This window comes from Oryctolagus cuniculus, chromosome 8, assembly GCF_964237555.1.
Source record: "Oryctolagus cuniculus chromosome 8, mOryCun1.1, whole genome shotgun sequence".
NCBI lineage: Eukaryota > Metazoa > Chordata > Mammalia > Lagomorpha > Leporidae > Oryctolagus > Oryctolagus cuniculus.
Window position 1 is genome coordinate 123,892,802 of NC_091439.1, and position 17,933 is coordinate 123,910,734.

General features: G+C 40.7%; 1 protein-coding gene across 5 annotated transcripts in view; it reads left to right on the plus strand.

Moving 5' to 3' along the window:
* The window catches only part of LOC138843577 (rho GTPase-activating protein 20-like), a 45,731-nt gene that overhangs the window by 10,576 nt on the left and 17,222 nt on the right, over positions 1-17,933 (plus strand). For all 5 annotated transcript variants that reach the window (XM_070048198.1, XM_070048199.1, XM_070048197.1 and 2 more), the window contains 5 exons: positions 286-429; positions 2,889-2,930; positions 4,107-4,191; positions 10,619-10,696; positions 12,841-12,907. In XM_070048198.1, coding sequence (XP_069904299.1) covers positions 286-429; positions 2,889-2,930; positions 4,107-4,191; positions 10,619-10,696; positions 12,841-12,907 — 416 coding nt within the window. The remainder of the gene's footprint in view (positions 1-285; positions 430-2,888; positions 2,931-4,106; positions 4,192-10,618; positions 10,697-12,840; positions 12,908-17,933) is intronic.

Below are 17,933 nucleotides of genomic sequence, written 5' to 3' on the forward strand. Positions count from 1 at the left end.
GAGTATGGCCTCAAGTCCATAGTCAGCATTCAGAAACAGACCAGTCCACCTGTTGCCACTGGCTGCCGTTAATCTTGTGTGTGTGGGCCCCTTGTGGGCCAGCCTTCACTGAGCACATGATTTTGTCCAGGTCCACCTGACTCTTGCCTGTGCTGTGCACTGAGAGGGAATAGATGGATGTGAGCTTTTCTTGGTTATGGAACATGGAGGATTGGGGTTTGCTCAGGAGAGGATGTGCTCTCAGTACATTTAAGAAAAAAACATCTTGCTTGATGATCTTTTTAGGTACAGCAAAAATATTTACTACAAATATGTCATCCCTGTCAATGAAATATGGATTTCCAAATGCATTGTTGAGGAAGGTGATACCAGTGCCTCCAGGTGCCTGAATATTGGCTGGCCCATGGCGAATTATAGGGCCAAGTTCTTGTAAGTATCACTGCTGAGTCTTGTAATTTTACTTTGATATAGAAGGATATAACCCTTATTGCCTTTTCTAGCAAAGATAGAGAAATGCACCTAAATTTTCTTCCAAACTTGTTTTTTTTGGGGGGGGGGGATTGGTAAGCATTTTAATTTGACCCTATAATAATCTGCTGCCTCATGCTTTGACTTCCAGCCATGGCACTTGTATGACACATATTTTCCCCAAGAGGTTTTTATGTGCCAATATGTGTGGAGAGAATGAAATGGGAACTGTTGGAATGATTTGCTTTGGTCTGAAGCAATGGTTTTCCAAGGGCTCCATGAGCTACTTGGGGAGTGGGTATTTTGGATTAATAAAAATAGATTTGAGAGAGCAAGGCTCTGGGGCCCCTCTCCAATATCCTCCAGCCTCTAGGTCTAGGCTTTTGTGTGTTTCAACTAGTAGAGTAGATCAATTCAGCTTGAAAAAGTCCTTTTATTCTCCCAAAGTAATGACCTAAAGAAATAATACTTGATATACAAATTAAATTATATCCTGGGTTGCTAGAATTGCTATTTGGTGTCTTCAGTGATACGGCCACCTGAAACAAAGATTTGATTCATGCGATGTGGGTGAGTTTTCCAAGGCCCACTTTGAGGCTGGTATGAGGAAAGGAAACGGGGCTCCATTTCCTAGACATCTTGTGTGTCTGTTTTTGTGTACGCAGGTACCTTGCAACCTCTGCCTGCTGCTCTGAACAGGCACAAACCGAATGTCCTGTGTGTTTTTCACATAGACAGTTCATCCCAGGTGCTTGGTGCTCTTTTTTGCTCTCCTCCTCTCCTCACTCCCTCCAGGTCTGTCAGGTCATATTGAAGTTGATACAATGGAGATATATCCAAACTGTTAATCAACTCAGTTCTGTGATGGAACTGCTTGCAAATATTACTGAGAACAAAGCCATGCTTGTACCACTGTCTGCATGTCTTCTTTGCCATGACAAATTTTCTCCCTAGGTTCTCAGATTCTATTGCTTAATGTCTTCTTAATCTTGCAGGTGATAGGAAGCTGCCTATTTGTGGTGCCTTTGATGAGGAGTTCCACTAGACAGTTTTTTGAATGAGGGAGAAGCGTGGGCACGAGGTGGACATAGGCTATATTGGCTGTGAAGCTATGTAAACACATACAACACATTTACAACAATGCCCAGCACCGAGTACATTTGCTGTTGGCTGTTATCACTCTTATGCAAATTGGCATAAGTAACCCGTGGTGTTCAGGTCCATATGAAGGTGGAAAGCCAAGGAAATGTCCACTTTGCTGTGGAAGCATGTCCTGAGAAGGCATAGAAATGCCGCGTGGGTGAGCTCTCGCTGGTAGAAATAGGAAATGTGGCAGCCCCTGCAGAAAAACCTGTTGCTTCCGTGAGTTCAATGTAGGACGACTGAGCAGGACTGAGCAATTCCACTGTGGAATATAGGTCCAAGAAAAGTGTAAACATACATACACTCTGTTTGTTCCTAACTCTGACTTTTGGGCACAAATGTTCCTAGCAGTGTTGTTCATTAGAGCCAGAAGTTAGCAACAAATTACATGTTCATGACCTGATGAATGGATAGTTATGACATGGTGTAGGATCTGGGGGTGGTGGAGAATAGCGTGTGGCTGCTTACTAGAGATTAGGGTTTACTCTCGGGATAATGAAAATATTCATGAGCAAGGTATTACAGGTGCTGCCGGCACAGGACCCAGTCATATAAATGGTCAGTTTTATTTTCCATGTAGTCAATCACTCCCCAGCTGTTTTGAATGCTAGTAAATTATAAGCCCATGTATGTTTGCGACTGCAGATCTTTTTCACTTTGGATTTCAAATACATTAATGATGTAGCAGAAAGGATATAAAACATTAGTCACCAAACACTAGGTGCTTTGACATCCTTCAGCACATCATAGCACTAAAATAATTTTCTAGGTATTTATTTGACATCTGACAATTCTGCAGCCTCTGTGAAGTACAGTGGTATGGATTTCCCCCCTAAAGTGAGCCCAGAGCATTCCATTCACATGCCCAGTCTCTTCAGTGTGACATAATCTGATCATAATGCTTTTTCCATTTGAATAGCACTTCAAGCTACAGGAGCACTCTGAGGTTTAATGACCTCCACTTTCGATGGTGGATACTGAGACTCCTGTCAGTTCAGTGACTCCTGTGATCACTGAGCTAGCATCCCATAGTTGCAATCCAGGGTTTCATTTCAAGTCAGCTTCTCCTTCCCTTGAAGAACTCTTTCCCATCGCTGTAATGTTGCTGTACAAGAGCAGACTCCACCCAGAGCCCTTGTGTGAGAGGGCACTACTTACGCCTGAGTCCCCGTCACCCACACTTGCCTGCTGGTGTGTTTGTCTGCAATGGTAGTCTTAATCAGATGGAATTAGTCTTTTATGTAGCTTACTATTTTCTCTGACTTCTCTGCTTGCAGTTCGAAGACATTTATGGAAAAATGGGAACGTCTGCTGGACAGGTATTTCTCTAGCATACACATTTTGAATCTTTCGTTTGTGATAGCAGGCATAAATCTCTGCAAGCAGTGCCCCTACATGATTCCCACTTAAAAATGCTCTTCCCACTTGAAAATACTCTTAGATGATCTTGCAATCCTTGGTTTCTCTACATGTGCTGTAAGTCATGTTCCCTCATTCACATGAATGTTCTGTTCACTGTTGAAGTTCAAGATGTATCTTTCATCTTTCCCTCCATACAGCCTATGGATCAGAGCTAACAATATTCCCAATATGTATTAATTGTCTATAAATGTAGCTAGTACTGAGCTACTCAGTAGCTGAGTGGATCTACTCAGTGCTCTACTGAGTGAGTCTGAAAGCACCTGTTGCTTCCTACACTTGAAGCCATGAAGGCGGTCCAGATAGGAAAACGTTGAGGGGTGGATCTGCTGCCCAAACCACACATCAAGACACTCCCTGTTATTTTCCAGGCCATGCCGTCTTTCCCAGAATTATTTTCCTACTCATCTGGTTTTGTTGTTGTTCTTGTTTTGGCTTTTTAAAGATTTATTTATTTATCTGTTTGAGAGGTAGAGTTACAGAAAGAAGGAAAGGTGGAGGGTAAGCTCTTCCATCCACTGGTTCACTCCCCAAGTGGCCGCAATGGCTAGAGCTGGGCTGATCTGAAGCTAGGAGCCAGGAGCTTTTTCCTGGTCTACTGTGGAGCTACAGGGGCCCAGGCCTTGGGCCATCTTCTACTGCTTTCGCAGGCCATAGCCAGGAGCTGGATTGGAAGAGGAGCAGCCGGGCCTGGAACCGGTGCCCATATGGGCTGCCGGTGCCACAGGCGGTGATGTTACCTCGTATGCCACAGCGATGCCACTCCTCATCTTTTGACCTTGCTGAGAAGTTCTACAAATCTAAATCTAAATAATATAAAAGTTATTTATAGATGAATATAAATATTTATATCCTGTAAGTATGCTATAGATATCTGTGCACAGAAATGCATATGTATGTCTCTGTATCAGTATATGTATTAGCTACCTCAAACAAGAGTTTCGTGTGTGTGTGTGTGTGTATATATAGGTACGTATCAATGATGAGAAATATATAGAACATTTTGCCACATGAATTGATTTGAAGAGAAACATTAGCTAATTCATTAATTTTTGTTTCTTAATGATTTTGATTAGGTGTATAACTGAGTCGAAAGAGAAAGATCAAAAGCAGACGACAGTTCTACAGATAGAGTCAGATACCGTTAGCAACGTTCCTTATGTAAGTGTGTTTTGGACTCAACATTTTAAATTCCAATTTCCTGACTTTGACTGAAAGAGAGGTAGAGACAATGGGGATAGAGGTTTTAGGTAGAGAAACAGATAGAGATCAAGAAGTATGGGAAGAGGAACAATATAATGGAACAGAGGAGAGGAGAGAGGAGGGGATGAGAAGAAGAGGGAGGAGAGAGTGAGATTGGAGTGACAGAGAGAGATGGGAGAGTGAGAGTATTCCGAAGGGAACATGGAGAAATATATCTTCACCTACACATGCAATTTTTTTGTGTACATAAAAAAGTAAATGTTAGGTTATATGAAGCATTGGGAATCCACGATAACTCAGTGCTTATGCTTAGAAAGACTATTTCGTGTTAAATATCCACAGAGTTTCACATTTTCATAAAGTGTTTTTCCCAAGCCAGTATTCTGGGAATTAAATATTTCTGTTCATTTGTCACTACTTTCAAACAGTGTTTTTGTTTGTTCCCAGTTTTTCAATATTTATTTCATGTTAAAATATTTTTATTTATTTGGAAGGAATTTTAAAACCCTGAAATGTGTGAAAGAGTGATAGGACTATCACATCCAAATGTGCTGATTTGATGACATCTTGTCCTATTTTTGTTCCATAATTTATTTTCTCTGTCTGTCTCTTGATGTGTGTCTGGATATGCTTCTTTCTGAAGGCAGTTACATATGCTGCATGCCTTTATCTTCGAATACCTGTGTATTCCCAAGATCAAGATATAGTTTAGATAAACACCATACAGTCCTCACCTGGAAATGGAACATTGGTATAAATACTATTGCCACCTGTTGTTCATTTCATGTTCCAATTGATTGTTTGCTCTAGTAATGCTCCCTTTGTGGAACAGAATCCACTTTCTGAGTTAGGTGTTGCATTGAGCTGGTTACGTCCCACACCAAAGTCTGTCAGGATTGAATTAAACTTGGAGGGGTGAACCTTTGGAGAGATCGGTGTGTGTCTTCCTCATTTTTGTATGTTGTAGGGAAGAATATCTTCAGTTGGATCACATTTGATTTCTAAAATCATGACACACTAGCGCAGATCTTCATAACGGTGACCATGATAACACTGATACGCTATTTGACTTTTTTCTTTACAGCAGCTTCAGATCACAAAACATGGTATTCGCAGTGGAAAAAGCCTAGTCCAGCACAGCCATTTCCCAGCAGCTAATCAGAGCCAGGCATCTTTTATGAGCTGTTTTCCATAACCAGAGGAATTGCTTGAAGAAGTTGAAGTGGAGTTCTCCTGTAGGGAGGAGCACCCTTGTCTCAAGCTGCTTTGGTTTTAGTTATGGCAAATGGTTGCTCATCCTGGAATTTTTCAAAATCAATTTCATTTATGTATGGTTTTCATAAAATAATCATACCTAATGCTATTCATTCACACTTGAAAATCTGAGTTTTCTCTAATTTTCTCTTGATTTTATCTTACGGAAACTTGCCATTTCCTGTAGTAAAGTTCTGGTGCCAACCAATTTTCTAATTTGCTTTCATCCAAAAATGTGTAGATTTCAGCTTCACTTTAAAAAAAAAAAGATTTATTTATTTTATTTATTTGAAAATCAGACTTACACAGAGAGAGGAAATGCAGAGAGAGAGAGAGAGAGAGAGAGAGAGAGGGAGGGAGGGGTCTTACATCCGATGGTTCACCCCCCAATTGGCTGCAATGGCCAGAGCTGCACGGATCCGAAGCCAGGAGCCAGGAACTTTTTCCAGGTCTCCCACACAGGTGCAGGGGCCTAGGGACTTGGGCCATCCCACTGCTTTCCCAGGCCACAGAGGAGAGCTGGACTGGAAGCGGAGCAGCCAAGTCTTGAACCAGCGCCCATATGGGATGCCAGTACTTCAGGCCAGGGCATTCACCCACTGCACCACAGCGCCAGCCCCTCAGCTTCACTCTTGAAAGGCACTTTTGCTGAACCTGGAAAGAATATCCTAGCTAATATTTCTCTCTCTACGCCTTGCAGATATTCCACTGTGTTCTGGTCACGATGCTTTCTGATAGCTTGAGTGATCCATGGTGACTGTCTTATTTGCCTATTTTTGTGTCCCTGCTTTCAGGATCTGTGCTCCTTCTCTGACTTATAGTAATATGACCACAATGTGCCAAAACATGGCTTTCTTTGAATCTATTTTGTTTGATATTTTCTGAGTTCCTTTAATTTGTAACTTTTTAAAAAAGATTTATTTATTTACTTGAAAGTCAAATTACACAGAGGGAGAAGGAGAGGCGCGGAGAGAGAGAGAGGTCTTCCATCCACTGGTTCACTCCCCAGATGGCCGCAACGCCTGGAGGCACTGCAATCCGAAGCCAGGAGCCAGGAGCTTCCTCCGGGTCTCCCACGTGGGTACAGGGGCCCAAGGACTTGGGCCATCTTCTACTGCTTTCCCAGGCCACAGCAGAGAGCTGGATGGGAAGTGGAGCAGCCAGGACTTGAACTGGCACCCATATGGGATGCCGGCATACAGGCAGCGACCTTACCCGCTATGCCACAGCACCAGCCGCTAATTTGTAACTTTTTATTTTTGTCAAATTTGGGGAAATTTCACAGTGACTGCAAACATTTTTTCCTTCCTGTAGGCAGCAAATAGATGGGTTTTGTTTGTTAATCCATTCAGCCAGTCTGTGTCTTTTAACGGGGGATTTGAAGGCATTTAGATTGAAGATGACTATTAATAAGTAACTACTTTTCCCTGCCATTTTCCCAAAAATATTCCTGTTTTTTACGTTGAATTTCCTTTGAACTTTTACTGAGGGATTTTCTTCCTTTACCTTCTTTTGTAGTGATGACCATGTTTCTGTGTGCAACAAATCCTTAAGCATCTTTTGTGGGGCTGGACGGGTGGTGATAAATTCTTTGAATTTCTGTTTGTTATGGAAGGTCTTTATTTCACCTTCGTTCATAAATGAGATCTTTGCAGGTATGATATTGTTGGATGACATTTTTTTTCTTTTAAGCCTTGGAGTATATCTGGCCATTCTCTCCTAGCTTGTAGGGTTTCTGATGAGATGTCTGCTGTGAGTCTAACTGGAGATCCTCTAAAAGTACCATGACATTTCTCACATGCACATTTTAGAATCTTCTCCTTCTGTTTTACTGTGGTGAGTTTGATTACAATGTGGCATGATGAGGATATTTTCTGGTTATGTCTATTAGGAGTTTCATGTGCTTCCTTACTTGGATGTCCCTTTCTTTCTCCAAATTAGGAAAGTTTTCCGTTACTATTTCATTCAAAAGGCCTTCTAATCTTTTCTCTCTTTCCATGCCTTCAGGAACTTCTAGAACCTGTATGTTGGGTCACTTTATAGTATCTTGTAGATTTCCAACAGTGTTTTTTAGGTTTCTAATTTCCTCTTCTTGTGTTTGGTTTGACTGTATTCTTTCCTGTGCTTTGTCTCCTAAGTCTTATATTCTTTCTTCTTTTTTTTTTTTTTCTACAGGCAGAGTGGGCAGTGAGACAGACAGAGAGAAAGGTCTTCCTTTGCCATTGGTTCACCCTCCAATGGCCGTTGCGGCCGGCACGCTGCAGCCAGCGCACCGCGCCGATCCGAAGGCTGGAGCCAGGTGCTTCTCCTGGTCTCCCTTGGGGTGCAGGGCCCAAGAACTTGGGCCATCCTCTACTGCACTCCCAGGCCACAGCAGAGAGCTGGCCTGGAAGAGGGGCAACCGGGACAGAATCCGGTGCCCCGACCAGGACTAGAACCTGGTGTGCTGGCGCCGCTAGGTGGAGGATTATCCTATTGAGCCGTGGTGCCGGCCCATATTCTTTCTTCTTCACTGATTATGTTGTTAAGGCTCCCCACTGCATTTTTAATTCATTTTATTATATTCTTCATTTCATTTTGATTTCCCTTTAAGGTCTCAATTTCATGGAGGAAATTTTATTTCATGTCCTGTACAGATTTCAGTAGTTTGTGCATTTGTGTCCGATAACTTCTGTGTAATCTTACGATCAATTTTTAAACTTCCATTTCCTACATTTCTTCTGCCTCAATGTATTCACAATCTACTGTTGAAGGGTTTTACTCTTTTCAGGGTGTCATGTCGTGTTCCTTATTCTTGTTTCTTGAATTGGTGGGTTTGTTGTTTGGCATGTGTGGAGATACTTGTTGGTTTCTTCCTTTTCTTCTTCTTCTTCTTCTTCTTCTTCTTCTTTTTTTTTTTTTTTTTTTTTTTTTTTTTTTTGGTCTAGTGGATTTTATCTGTGTACTGTGGCTCTGTAGATAAGTGGAATGTCTACTTTAAGTGAATATCTAGCTTGTAGTGGGTGTGATCAGGGAGCTCTGTTCAGTTCTCCAGGGTTAAGGGCATGTCTGAGGTGATACACCCAGGTTTGGCACAGTAAATCTCTCTCTCTGTTTTTTATCAGAAGGGAAATTTTTTCTGCTCAGCTGAGCTCCTCTCCTTAATGGAGACCAGTGCCTTAGCGCTAGCCCCAGTGGCTATAATATTCATCCACTCTGTCGCAGGGAGCACACAAAGGATCTGTGCAGTCCTCAGTGTAAGTTTAGATTCTCCAGCGATGTCTCTCACCAGGTAACCAGGAAGCCCTGAGTCTCCCAGTGTGAGTGCCCAAAGTCCCAGCCTCACCGTGGATCCTGCCTCACACCCTCAGTTTTTTTCACAGTCCCAGTAGAGAAGCCTCACAAAGTCACAGGCTCCTATCCCCCTGTTAGTTCTTCCCACTAGTCAGGGGTCTCCACTCAACTAGTTGCTGGGCATGGACACGAGCTGGCACAGCTGTTACATATGTCCAAAATGGCACCTGCTCTATTGGCTTGTTACAGAATGGCATTGTAAAGTGATTGGGGAAAGAGAAATTGTGTCCATACTTTTTTTTCTCTTCTAGTTTGGAAAGTACACTTTCCTCGTTGGGGCTGCAAGCCAAGTTTTCTCTAGGCTCTCTTTGCAGCTTAATCACCAGTGCCTTGGACTACTGCTAGTACTGTCCGGTCTCACCTCACTTTCCAATGCCAGTGCGTAGGCTCTTGGCTGCTGGGCAGGCTCTCGGCTATTGGAGTCCCAAGTTGTGGGCATCCGTGCCATCCACAGGAGGTCCACCATGTCCCTCTAATTTTGGTAGAGTTTCCTCTGGCATTTTCTCCCCAACTCTTCCCTGAGACTACACTCTTTCCACTTTTTAAAAACTATCTTCTCCTGGACTAGGGCAGTAAGCTCTAATTTTTTCAATCATACCTTTCTTCCTTTTTCAGACTGACTGTTTCCAATTGATGTATTTTCAAATTCATTGTCTTCAATTTGCCATCTCACTTGTGCTTTTTAGTCCACCCACTGCATTGTTCTTTCAGATATTTTTCACAGCTAAAGTTCCCATTTTGAAATATCTTCTGTTTTTGTGCTGGGACAGCCTCTACTTTTTTTAATTTTTTTTTTTTCATTTTCAGCACATTTGTTTTAATGTCTTGGAGCACATAGCTGCTTTTGTTGCATAATTTTCATATGAAACTCTTAGAGATCTGGTCACATTTCCCTGGCCGTTATATATGGAGTAACATCTCATATGGAAAAGAAATGAAACTCATTTCCATATTTTCTAATTATTGAATAGTTTAAGTTACATGCTTATAAGCAGCTCCATCTATGTGTTCATAGAGAGAACAGGACCAGAAAAGAAGGCCCATACCCTTGTACTGCTTATTTTGAATTTAATGATTTCCATATACCATGAAAATCCATTATGTTACAAACCAGATAAATTGGAAAAAGATGAGTAATCCTTCAAAAGAGTTTTTTTCCTTAAAAAATTCTGTGAAAGTGTTCATGTACAGTTTTAAAATTCTATGGGTATCTCAAAAAAGAACTCAGATGTCTAGAATTTTCAGCCTTGAATTCTGGGTTCATGGTCTCAATACATTTTGACAATGAAAATCTAAAAAGGGTGATCTGACTAGGAGAAGGTATTCCCTACATAGTGGTTTATGGAGCAAGAATGCCTGTGAGAGCCAGTTCTTACTCTCATTTGACGAGGACTGAATATATGGTATGCAAAGAAATCAATCTAAACATAAAAACACAACTCATCAAGAGAAGGAGAGAGACTGACTCCTTGTTGAACTATTCCCTGCATGATGGAAATAGTCTTTGGGTGTTGGGCTCTTTCTGAATTGAGGTTCTTTCTGTTTGGGCCTAAGCAGTTATATTTTTAGTATCATAACTCCTCTATTAGAAACATGTTAATTAATTGAAATTCTTTCTTCTGGCTTTGTGTTACGTAAAGTAATAAAAATCAGTTATCATTAAGGTTTGGTGCTTCATATGTATTTTGCTTTGTCATTACTCAAACTTTACCCTGAAACCAAGAGTTTCATAATTATGTAACCATATACTTTAACATTCTCCTGTATCAGCAGTTTTTTCTTCTTTTCCCTTTTACAGTCTGGAATTATAACAGTTACCAATTTAGACACAGTGAGTGACGTTATCCATATGGCACTACCAGTGCTAGGATTAAGTGTAAGTAATCTGAAAGATACTTTGAGTTAAATAACAACTTTGGTTTTTGAGATGAATGTATTTTCCCTTTGATCCAGATACATGCACACATGCTTACAGTGTATATTTGTAAAATACAGTTCCGGGCAAAGAGACCAATTGTAGGCAGCAATATATTTTGTCCCCAGAACCATGTGCACATGTGGGAATGGAAAACGTCGGAGATGTATTTGTCTATGTATGGGTATTGCTCTTCTGTTCCGATTTTAAATTTCATGTGAACTGAAAGCCATAATTTAATGAAATTGGAGTATAATTTCAGATTGCTATTGTCATGTATTTTATTTTTTTTGTGTGTATATATATAAATGTATATATATATATACACACAAAAATATCTTACATGCTTCCTAATAACCTTGTCTGTTGGATTGCTATTTCTGTATATTCTGGTTTCTCCAATCCCACACCTATCATCTCAGTGTACACAAACCTAATAGACATGTCTAGTTGAATTTTTTTTTTAATTTTTGAGGGTCGGAGAGGACAGAGATAGCAAGAGGGATGAAGACAGACACAGAGAGAGGAAGACACAGAAATACATAGAGAGGGTGCTCGCCTCTGTTGGTTCAATCTCTGGATGCCCACAGCACCTAAGGGTGGTCTGAAACTAAGGTCTGGATGCAGGAGTACGATTCAGGTACCCCACGTGGGTGGCAGGAACCCAGTTACTTGAGAATTCATAGCTGCTTCCCAGAATGCACATTAGCAGGGAGCTGGAATCAGGACCTAGAACTTGGATTGGAACCCAGCTATTGTGGCGTGAGTCTCAGGCATCTTCAAACCACCATGCTAAAATCTCACTCCTTATAAATTTGGACATGAAGAACACCTGCATAAAAGCTGTATGCCTTAGATGCTGATTCAGGGAATGATATATCTGGTGCCTCTAATAAATTATTAAAGAGCAAGATAAGAGTTGAATGAAAGCTTGCTCTTCGGGGAATGTGTGTGCACACCACATACATGTCTTTTTTAAAAACTTGTTTTATTTGAGAGACATAGACAGACAGAAGAGTTTATGTCTATGGTTTCACTCGACAAGTGCCTACAGCAGCAGTAGAGCTGATGGCTGGAGCTGAGAACTTAATCCAGGTCTCTTGTGTAGATGATAGAAAGCCAGCTAAATCCAGTAAAACACAGCATTCTTCAAAGAGACTGGAGATAGCTGAGAGTGGAATGATCAGGATTAGACTTACCTTTACTAGTGAAGTGGCATAAATATGATTCTTTATTCCTTAGGTCACTTGGCATAATAGCATTGTGATCCTTGTCAAAAGTCATATGGCATGAATCTGGGGTGTAGTCTTGGAGGCTCAGAAAGGGACCGAAGTTATTTCGGTCAGTCCTGTTAACTCGAATAGCGTTGGCACTGGTCCCAATTATTTTCTTGTTTGGAAATGTAGAAATGCTAAAGAAATACATCCTTGATCTGGCTAAAAAGTCCATGAGAGTTTCTCAGGCATGGAAAGCCAAGACACTGTGGCAAAAAAAATGACCTAAATGGAAGATCTCTGTGAGTGAGATCCCAGTGGAAAGAACAGGCCATCAAAGAAGGAGGCACCTTTCTCTGAAGGGAGGAGAGAACTTTCACTTTGACTCTGGCCTTGTCTAATAAGGCCGGAGTTTGTGAACCCAAGAGGTTTCCATAGCCTTGGCAGCTCATGACAAGAGCCTCGGGTGATTACTGACGTCATAAATAAGAGTGTCAACTGTTAAATCAATAATAGGAGTCACTGTGCACTTGCTGCCCATGTAGGATCTGTGTTTTTAATGTGTTGTACTATGTGAATGAATGGTAAGACTTATCTTCAAACAGTACTTTATGCTTTGTATGTCTGTGTGGGTACAAAGTGTTGAAATCTTTACTTAGTATATACTAAGTTGATCTTCTGTATATAAAGAGAATTAAAAATGAATCTTACTGAAGAGTTGGTTGGGAGAGGGAGTAGGAGATGGGATGGTTTGCGAGTGGGAGGGTGGTTATGGGGGGAAAATGCTTTCAAAATTTATATTTATTAAAGTTTTCTAAAAAACAAAAGAAATACATCCTTGAAGTATGCCCTGACAAAGACTTGTGATACTTAGTTCTTTTTGTCTCTAAGGGCTCAGAAATGGACTACCAGTTGTGGGTCTATTCAAACCAGAGAAAGACCTCTTACCCGCTCATCGGTAAGTGTCCAGCAAAATAAAAAATGAAATGTATTGCTTCAAAATGGTAACTATTAATTTCCAGACTATGCATTGTTAAGCTTAAATATCTTTACAAGGGAGAAAACAACCTCATGTAGTCAGTACTCATTTATAAAAGGAATTGCCAAGTGTATACTCTACCCTGGGTGCCTGACAACATATCTTCATACAGCAATTTAAGTTGTAGTTGGAAAAGAAACTGAAGTTTTATTCTCTGCTTTTCCATGTGGATAGCACAACTGTCTTGGAATAGTCCTTTTTTTTTTCTTTTTTTGTAATGAAATGAAAATGGGGTCGAATTTCATCTCTCCAAACATTTGATTGATGCCCATATACTGGTTTGTATTCCCCTTTCCATTTCTAGTCTCATAGGTAATCTCTATTTTTAAGTCTTGCAAAATCTGTCAGGTCTATGTCCAAGTATACCACTCTCCCTCCTCCTTCCTTTCTTATTCTTTCTTTTAAGTTTTATAATAACATACTTTCAGTTTACTTTAAAATCATATGCTTAACCCTCCACTAAGTAAAAAATTTACCAGTAGTAAGAAAGAACAACAACACTGTTCTAAATAGTAGAGGAACAGGTTATTATTTACAGACAAGGGCTTTAAACAATAATCACATCTCAAAATGTGAATTTTACTCATATACATTAAATTTTTGTACTCTATTTGGTACCACAGATCAAGGAAAGCATATGATATTTGTCTTTTTGGGACTGGCTTATTTAACTAAATATAATGGTTTTCCGATGCATCCATTTTCTTGCAAAAGACAGAATGTTGTTCTTTTTTGTGGTTGAATAGTATGTATATAGCACATTTTCTTTATCCAGTCATTGGTTGATGGACAGTTGGGTTGATTTTATATCCTAGCTATTGTGCAATTGAGCGACAATAAACATGGGGGTACAGATAACTCTTTCGTGCACTGATTTCCTTTCCCTTGGTAAATTCCCAGGTGTGGGATGGCTGGGTCACATGATAGGTGTATTTTCCTGTTTTTGAGGAATCTTCATACTGTGTTCCATAATGGCTGTATTAATCTACATTTCCACAGATGTGTATTAGGGTACCTTTTTCCTACGTCCTCACCAACATTTATTGTTTGTTGATTTCTGCATGAAAGCCAATTTAATTAAGGTAAGGTGAAACCTCATGGTGGTTTTGTTTGCATGTCTCTGGTAGCTAGTGATCCTGAGGATTTTTCTTGTGTCTCTTGGCCACGTGAATGTCCTCTTTTGAAAAATGCCTGTTCAAGTCCTTTGAGCATTTTGTAGCTGGGTTGCTTGTTTTGTTGTTGTTGAGTTTCTTGAGCTCTTTATAGATTCTGGATCTTAATCCTTTATCTGTTGTATAGTTTGCCAGTGTTTTATTCCATTCTGTCGGTTGCTTCTTCACTTTGTTGAGTGTTTCCTTTGTAGAAGCTTCTTACTTTGATGTAATCCCATTTGTGTATTTTTGCTTTGATCTCCTTGCTTCCAGGGTCTTTTTCAAGAGGTGTTTGCCTATGCCAGTGTCTTGCAGAGGTTCTCCAATGTTCTCTAGCAGTTTGATGGTATCATGTCATAGATTGAGATTCTTGATCCATTTTGAGTGGACTTTTGTATAGGGTATATAGGTATATAGGTAGGGTTCTTACCTCATACTTCTGCACATGTATATACAACTTTCCAGCACCATTTGTTGAAGATACTGACCATTCTGTAGGTATTGATTTTAGCTCATTTGTCCAAAGATTAGTTGGTTGTACATGTTGGATTGGTTTATGAAGATTCTATTCTGTTTCATTGATCTATGTATTTATTTTAGTGTCAGATCCAAGCTGTTTTGATTATAGTAGTATGCTTTTTTAAAAAAAGATTTATTTATTTATTTACTTATTTGAAAGTCAGAGTTTCACAGAGAGAGGAGGGGCAGAGAAAGAGAGAGATCTTCCATCCGATGGTTCACTCCCCAGTTGGCCACAACGGCCGGCGCTGTGCTGATCCAAAGCCAGGAGCCAGTAGCTTCTTCCAGGTCTCCTACGTGGGTGCAGGAGCCCAAGGACTTGGGCCATCTTCTGCTGCTTCTCCAGGCCATAGCAGAGAGCTGGATTGGAAGTGCAGCAGCGGGGTCTTGAACCGGCATCCATATGGGATTCCGGCACTTTAGGCCAGGGTGTTAACCCACTGCACCACAGTGCTGGCCCCTGTAGTATGCTTTTAAATCTAGTATTGTAATGCTCCCAGTTTTGCTTTTGTTGTTTAGTATTGTTTGAGCTTGTTGGGCTCTCTTGTTTTTCTGTATGAATTTTAGCATCATAGTCTCTAGATCTGAGGAGAATGCCTTTGGTATTTTCATTGGATCACATTGAATCTGTAAATTTCTTTCTTTCATATGGACATTATGATGATAAGTCTTCTGATCCATGAACATGGAAGATTTTTCCATTTTTGTCTGTTTTCTATTTCTTTAATGCTCAATAATTTTCATTGTAGAGATCTTTCACCTTCTTGGTTCAGTTTATTTCAAGGTGTTGACATTTTTGTAGCTATTGTGAATGGGACTGATCTTACCAGTTCTTTGTCAGGCTTGGCATTGTCTGGGTACACAAAGTCTATTACTTTTTTGCATTGATTTTATATCCTGCAACTTTACCAAGCTCTCTTATGAGTTCCAGTAGTCTTTTAGTGGAGTTTCTGGTTCCCCTGTGTTTATGAATGTGTGTGTGTGTGTGTGTGTGTGTGTGTATACATGCATGCATGTCATCTGCAAACACATATATATTTATTGTGAAATTATGTCAAGAAGTTATTTGAGCATGATTAAAAATTAAGATAATCACATTCAAACTCCTAAAAGGTTTTTTGATTAACAAACATGTACAGTTCAGCCATTCTTTTTGTTGAATTTTCTAGCACTTGATCTTGAGGTTGTTGATAAAAACATTATACTTCTCCTAAAATAGTTGTTGAATTAACCTATATAAAGAAGAAACCATTCATGAATCATCATGTGTTTCAGTGTCTCTCATAGAAACAAGCCCTGGAAAGGAAGGGAGGCATACTATTTGTCATAGACTTTGTAATATAATGCTGGTGATTTCTATGAAAATCAAACAGTATTACTTACCTGGGCAATCTTCCTATTCTTCTTTCAACAGTCATGTAAAGGAACTAATGTGTAATTTATAATGTTTTCAAGTCACTTACAAAATTTGAAAATAAAGTTTCTGTTCTTTCTGAATGTACTTTGTCAGTCTCAAAATTCAGGAATTGCTAAATACATCTGAGGACAAAAGCCAACCACCGATTTTATGATGTTTCTCCTTAATTTTGACATCTTTGTAACAAGATAGCAATAGAGGCCGGCGCCATGGCTCACTAGGCTAATCCTCCGCCTTGCGGTGCCGGCACAGCGGGTTCTAGTCCCGGTCAGGGCGCCGGATTCTGTCCCGGTTGCCCCTCTTCCAGGCCAGCTCTCTGCTGTGGCCAGGGAGTGCAGTGGAGGATGGCCCAAGTTCTTGGGCCCCGCACCCCATGGGAGACCAGGATAAGTACCTGGCTCCTGCCATCGGATCAGTGCGGTGCGCTAGCCGCAGCGCGCTGGCCACGGCGGCCATTGGAGGGTGAACCAATGGCAAAAAGGAAGACCTTCCTCTCTGTCTCTCTCTCTCTCTCACTGTCCACTCCGTCTGTCAAAAAATAAAAAAAAATTAAAATAAAGATAGAAGTAGAGTTAGTGTGCAAATCAAATACTGTAAATGAATTTATTGAGTAGATGGCATTTGTTTATGTAAAATGTTTTTTCTGGAGGATGATTTGGACCCGAACAATGGCATGCACTGTGACTGGCTCCAAGAAATCCTAAGAGTGTATCTGTCGTTGGTGACTCCTAGCGGTCATTATGGATGTGTGTTTAATATGCTCTCAGTTCCTGATCATCTTTTTCTGTCCTGGTTATGCCGATGGTTTGGTTTTGTTAATATTGCAGTTGTAGAAGCTTCTTTTACCATGAAAGAGACAAGTTGCTATAATTCTTGCTCTGAACAGGGTATTAATGTCCCATGAAATGGAAAATTTAACTAATATGTCAGAAATTGAATAAAGGGAGCTTTCACTTTGTTGTTGAAAAGAAAATCCCTTTGACAGCACAGAATCGTGAAAACATGTTCGAAGTTTAGTTTTTGAGAGGCAAAAATAGACACAGAATGTTAAATTGCTAGTTCTATCCTTAAAGGTCCACGAAGATTGGAGGTGTCCTAGGGCAAGGGCCAGGAGCCAGAAGGCAGGTCATCAGTCCAGTCTTGCACGTGAGTGGCAGGAACATCAGTGTTCAAGACAACAGCTCTGCATCTTAGGGTCTGATCTGCATTTGCAGAGAGCTTCAGTCAGGATCCATGATCAAGGACCAAACCAGGTGGTCCAATGTGGGACAGAGGTGTCTTCATGGACATCCCAATTGCTAATACCCACCAGGAGCAGAGGATCTTGAGAATTTCTTGGGTTGCCAGCAATTTAAAAATGAGAGAGGAAAGCAATGACATTACATGTACTCCGTGAACATCAGTTGGTAGGATGGCTCTGGGTCTCTAACACTCTGCAGCACTCCCTCAGCTAGTGAGCTGTGAGGGGCTCCCGAGAGGGCCAAAGTAGGAGGGAAGTGTAACAGCAGACCATGGCCCCAGTGCTCTTGAGAATCACAGGCTATAAAACTGACAGAGAAATGAAGTCTCTTTTCATGATCTAACATCGTGGGAGAGAGATTCTAGGTTACAGCAACTCATGACATATATGGCCCAATCATTTAAAAAATGCAGACCACTGATGTTTACTCATGTTTACTCATATGAGGACGTTAAAAATCTAGTTGGAGTCAAGGCAGATTTTAGCAGGCCTTCTACTTTACAACGGAAATAACAAGTCATCAGTGTGCAGTGCACTGAGGGATCTTGGTCTTCTAAGCTAGGCAATGGGCTACTACTTCTGTTTGCGTTGGAAAGGTCCTCTGCCTGGGTGCCTGCT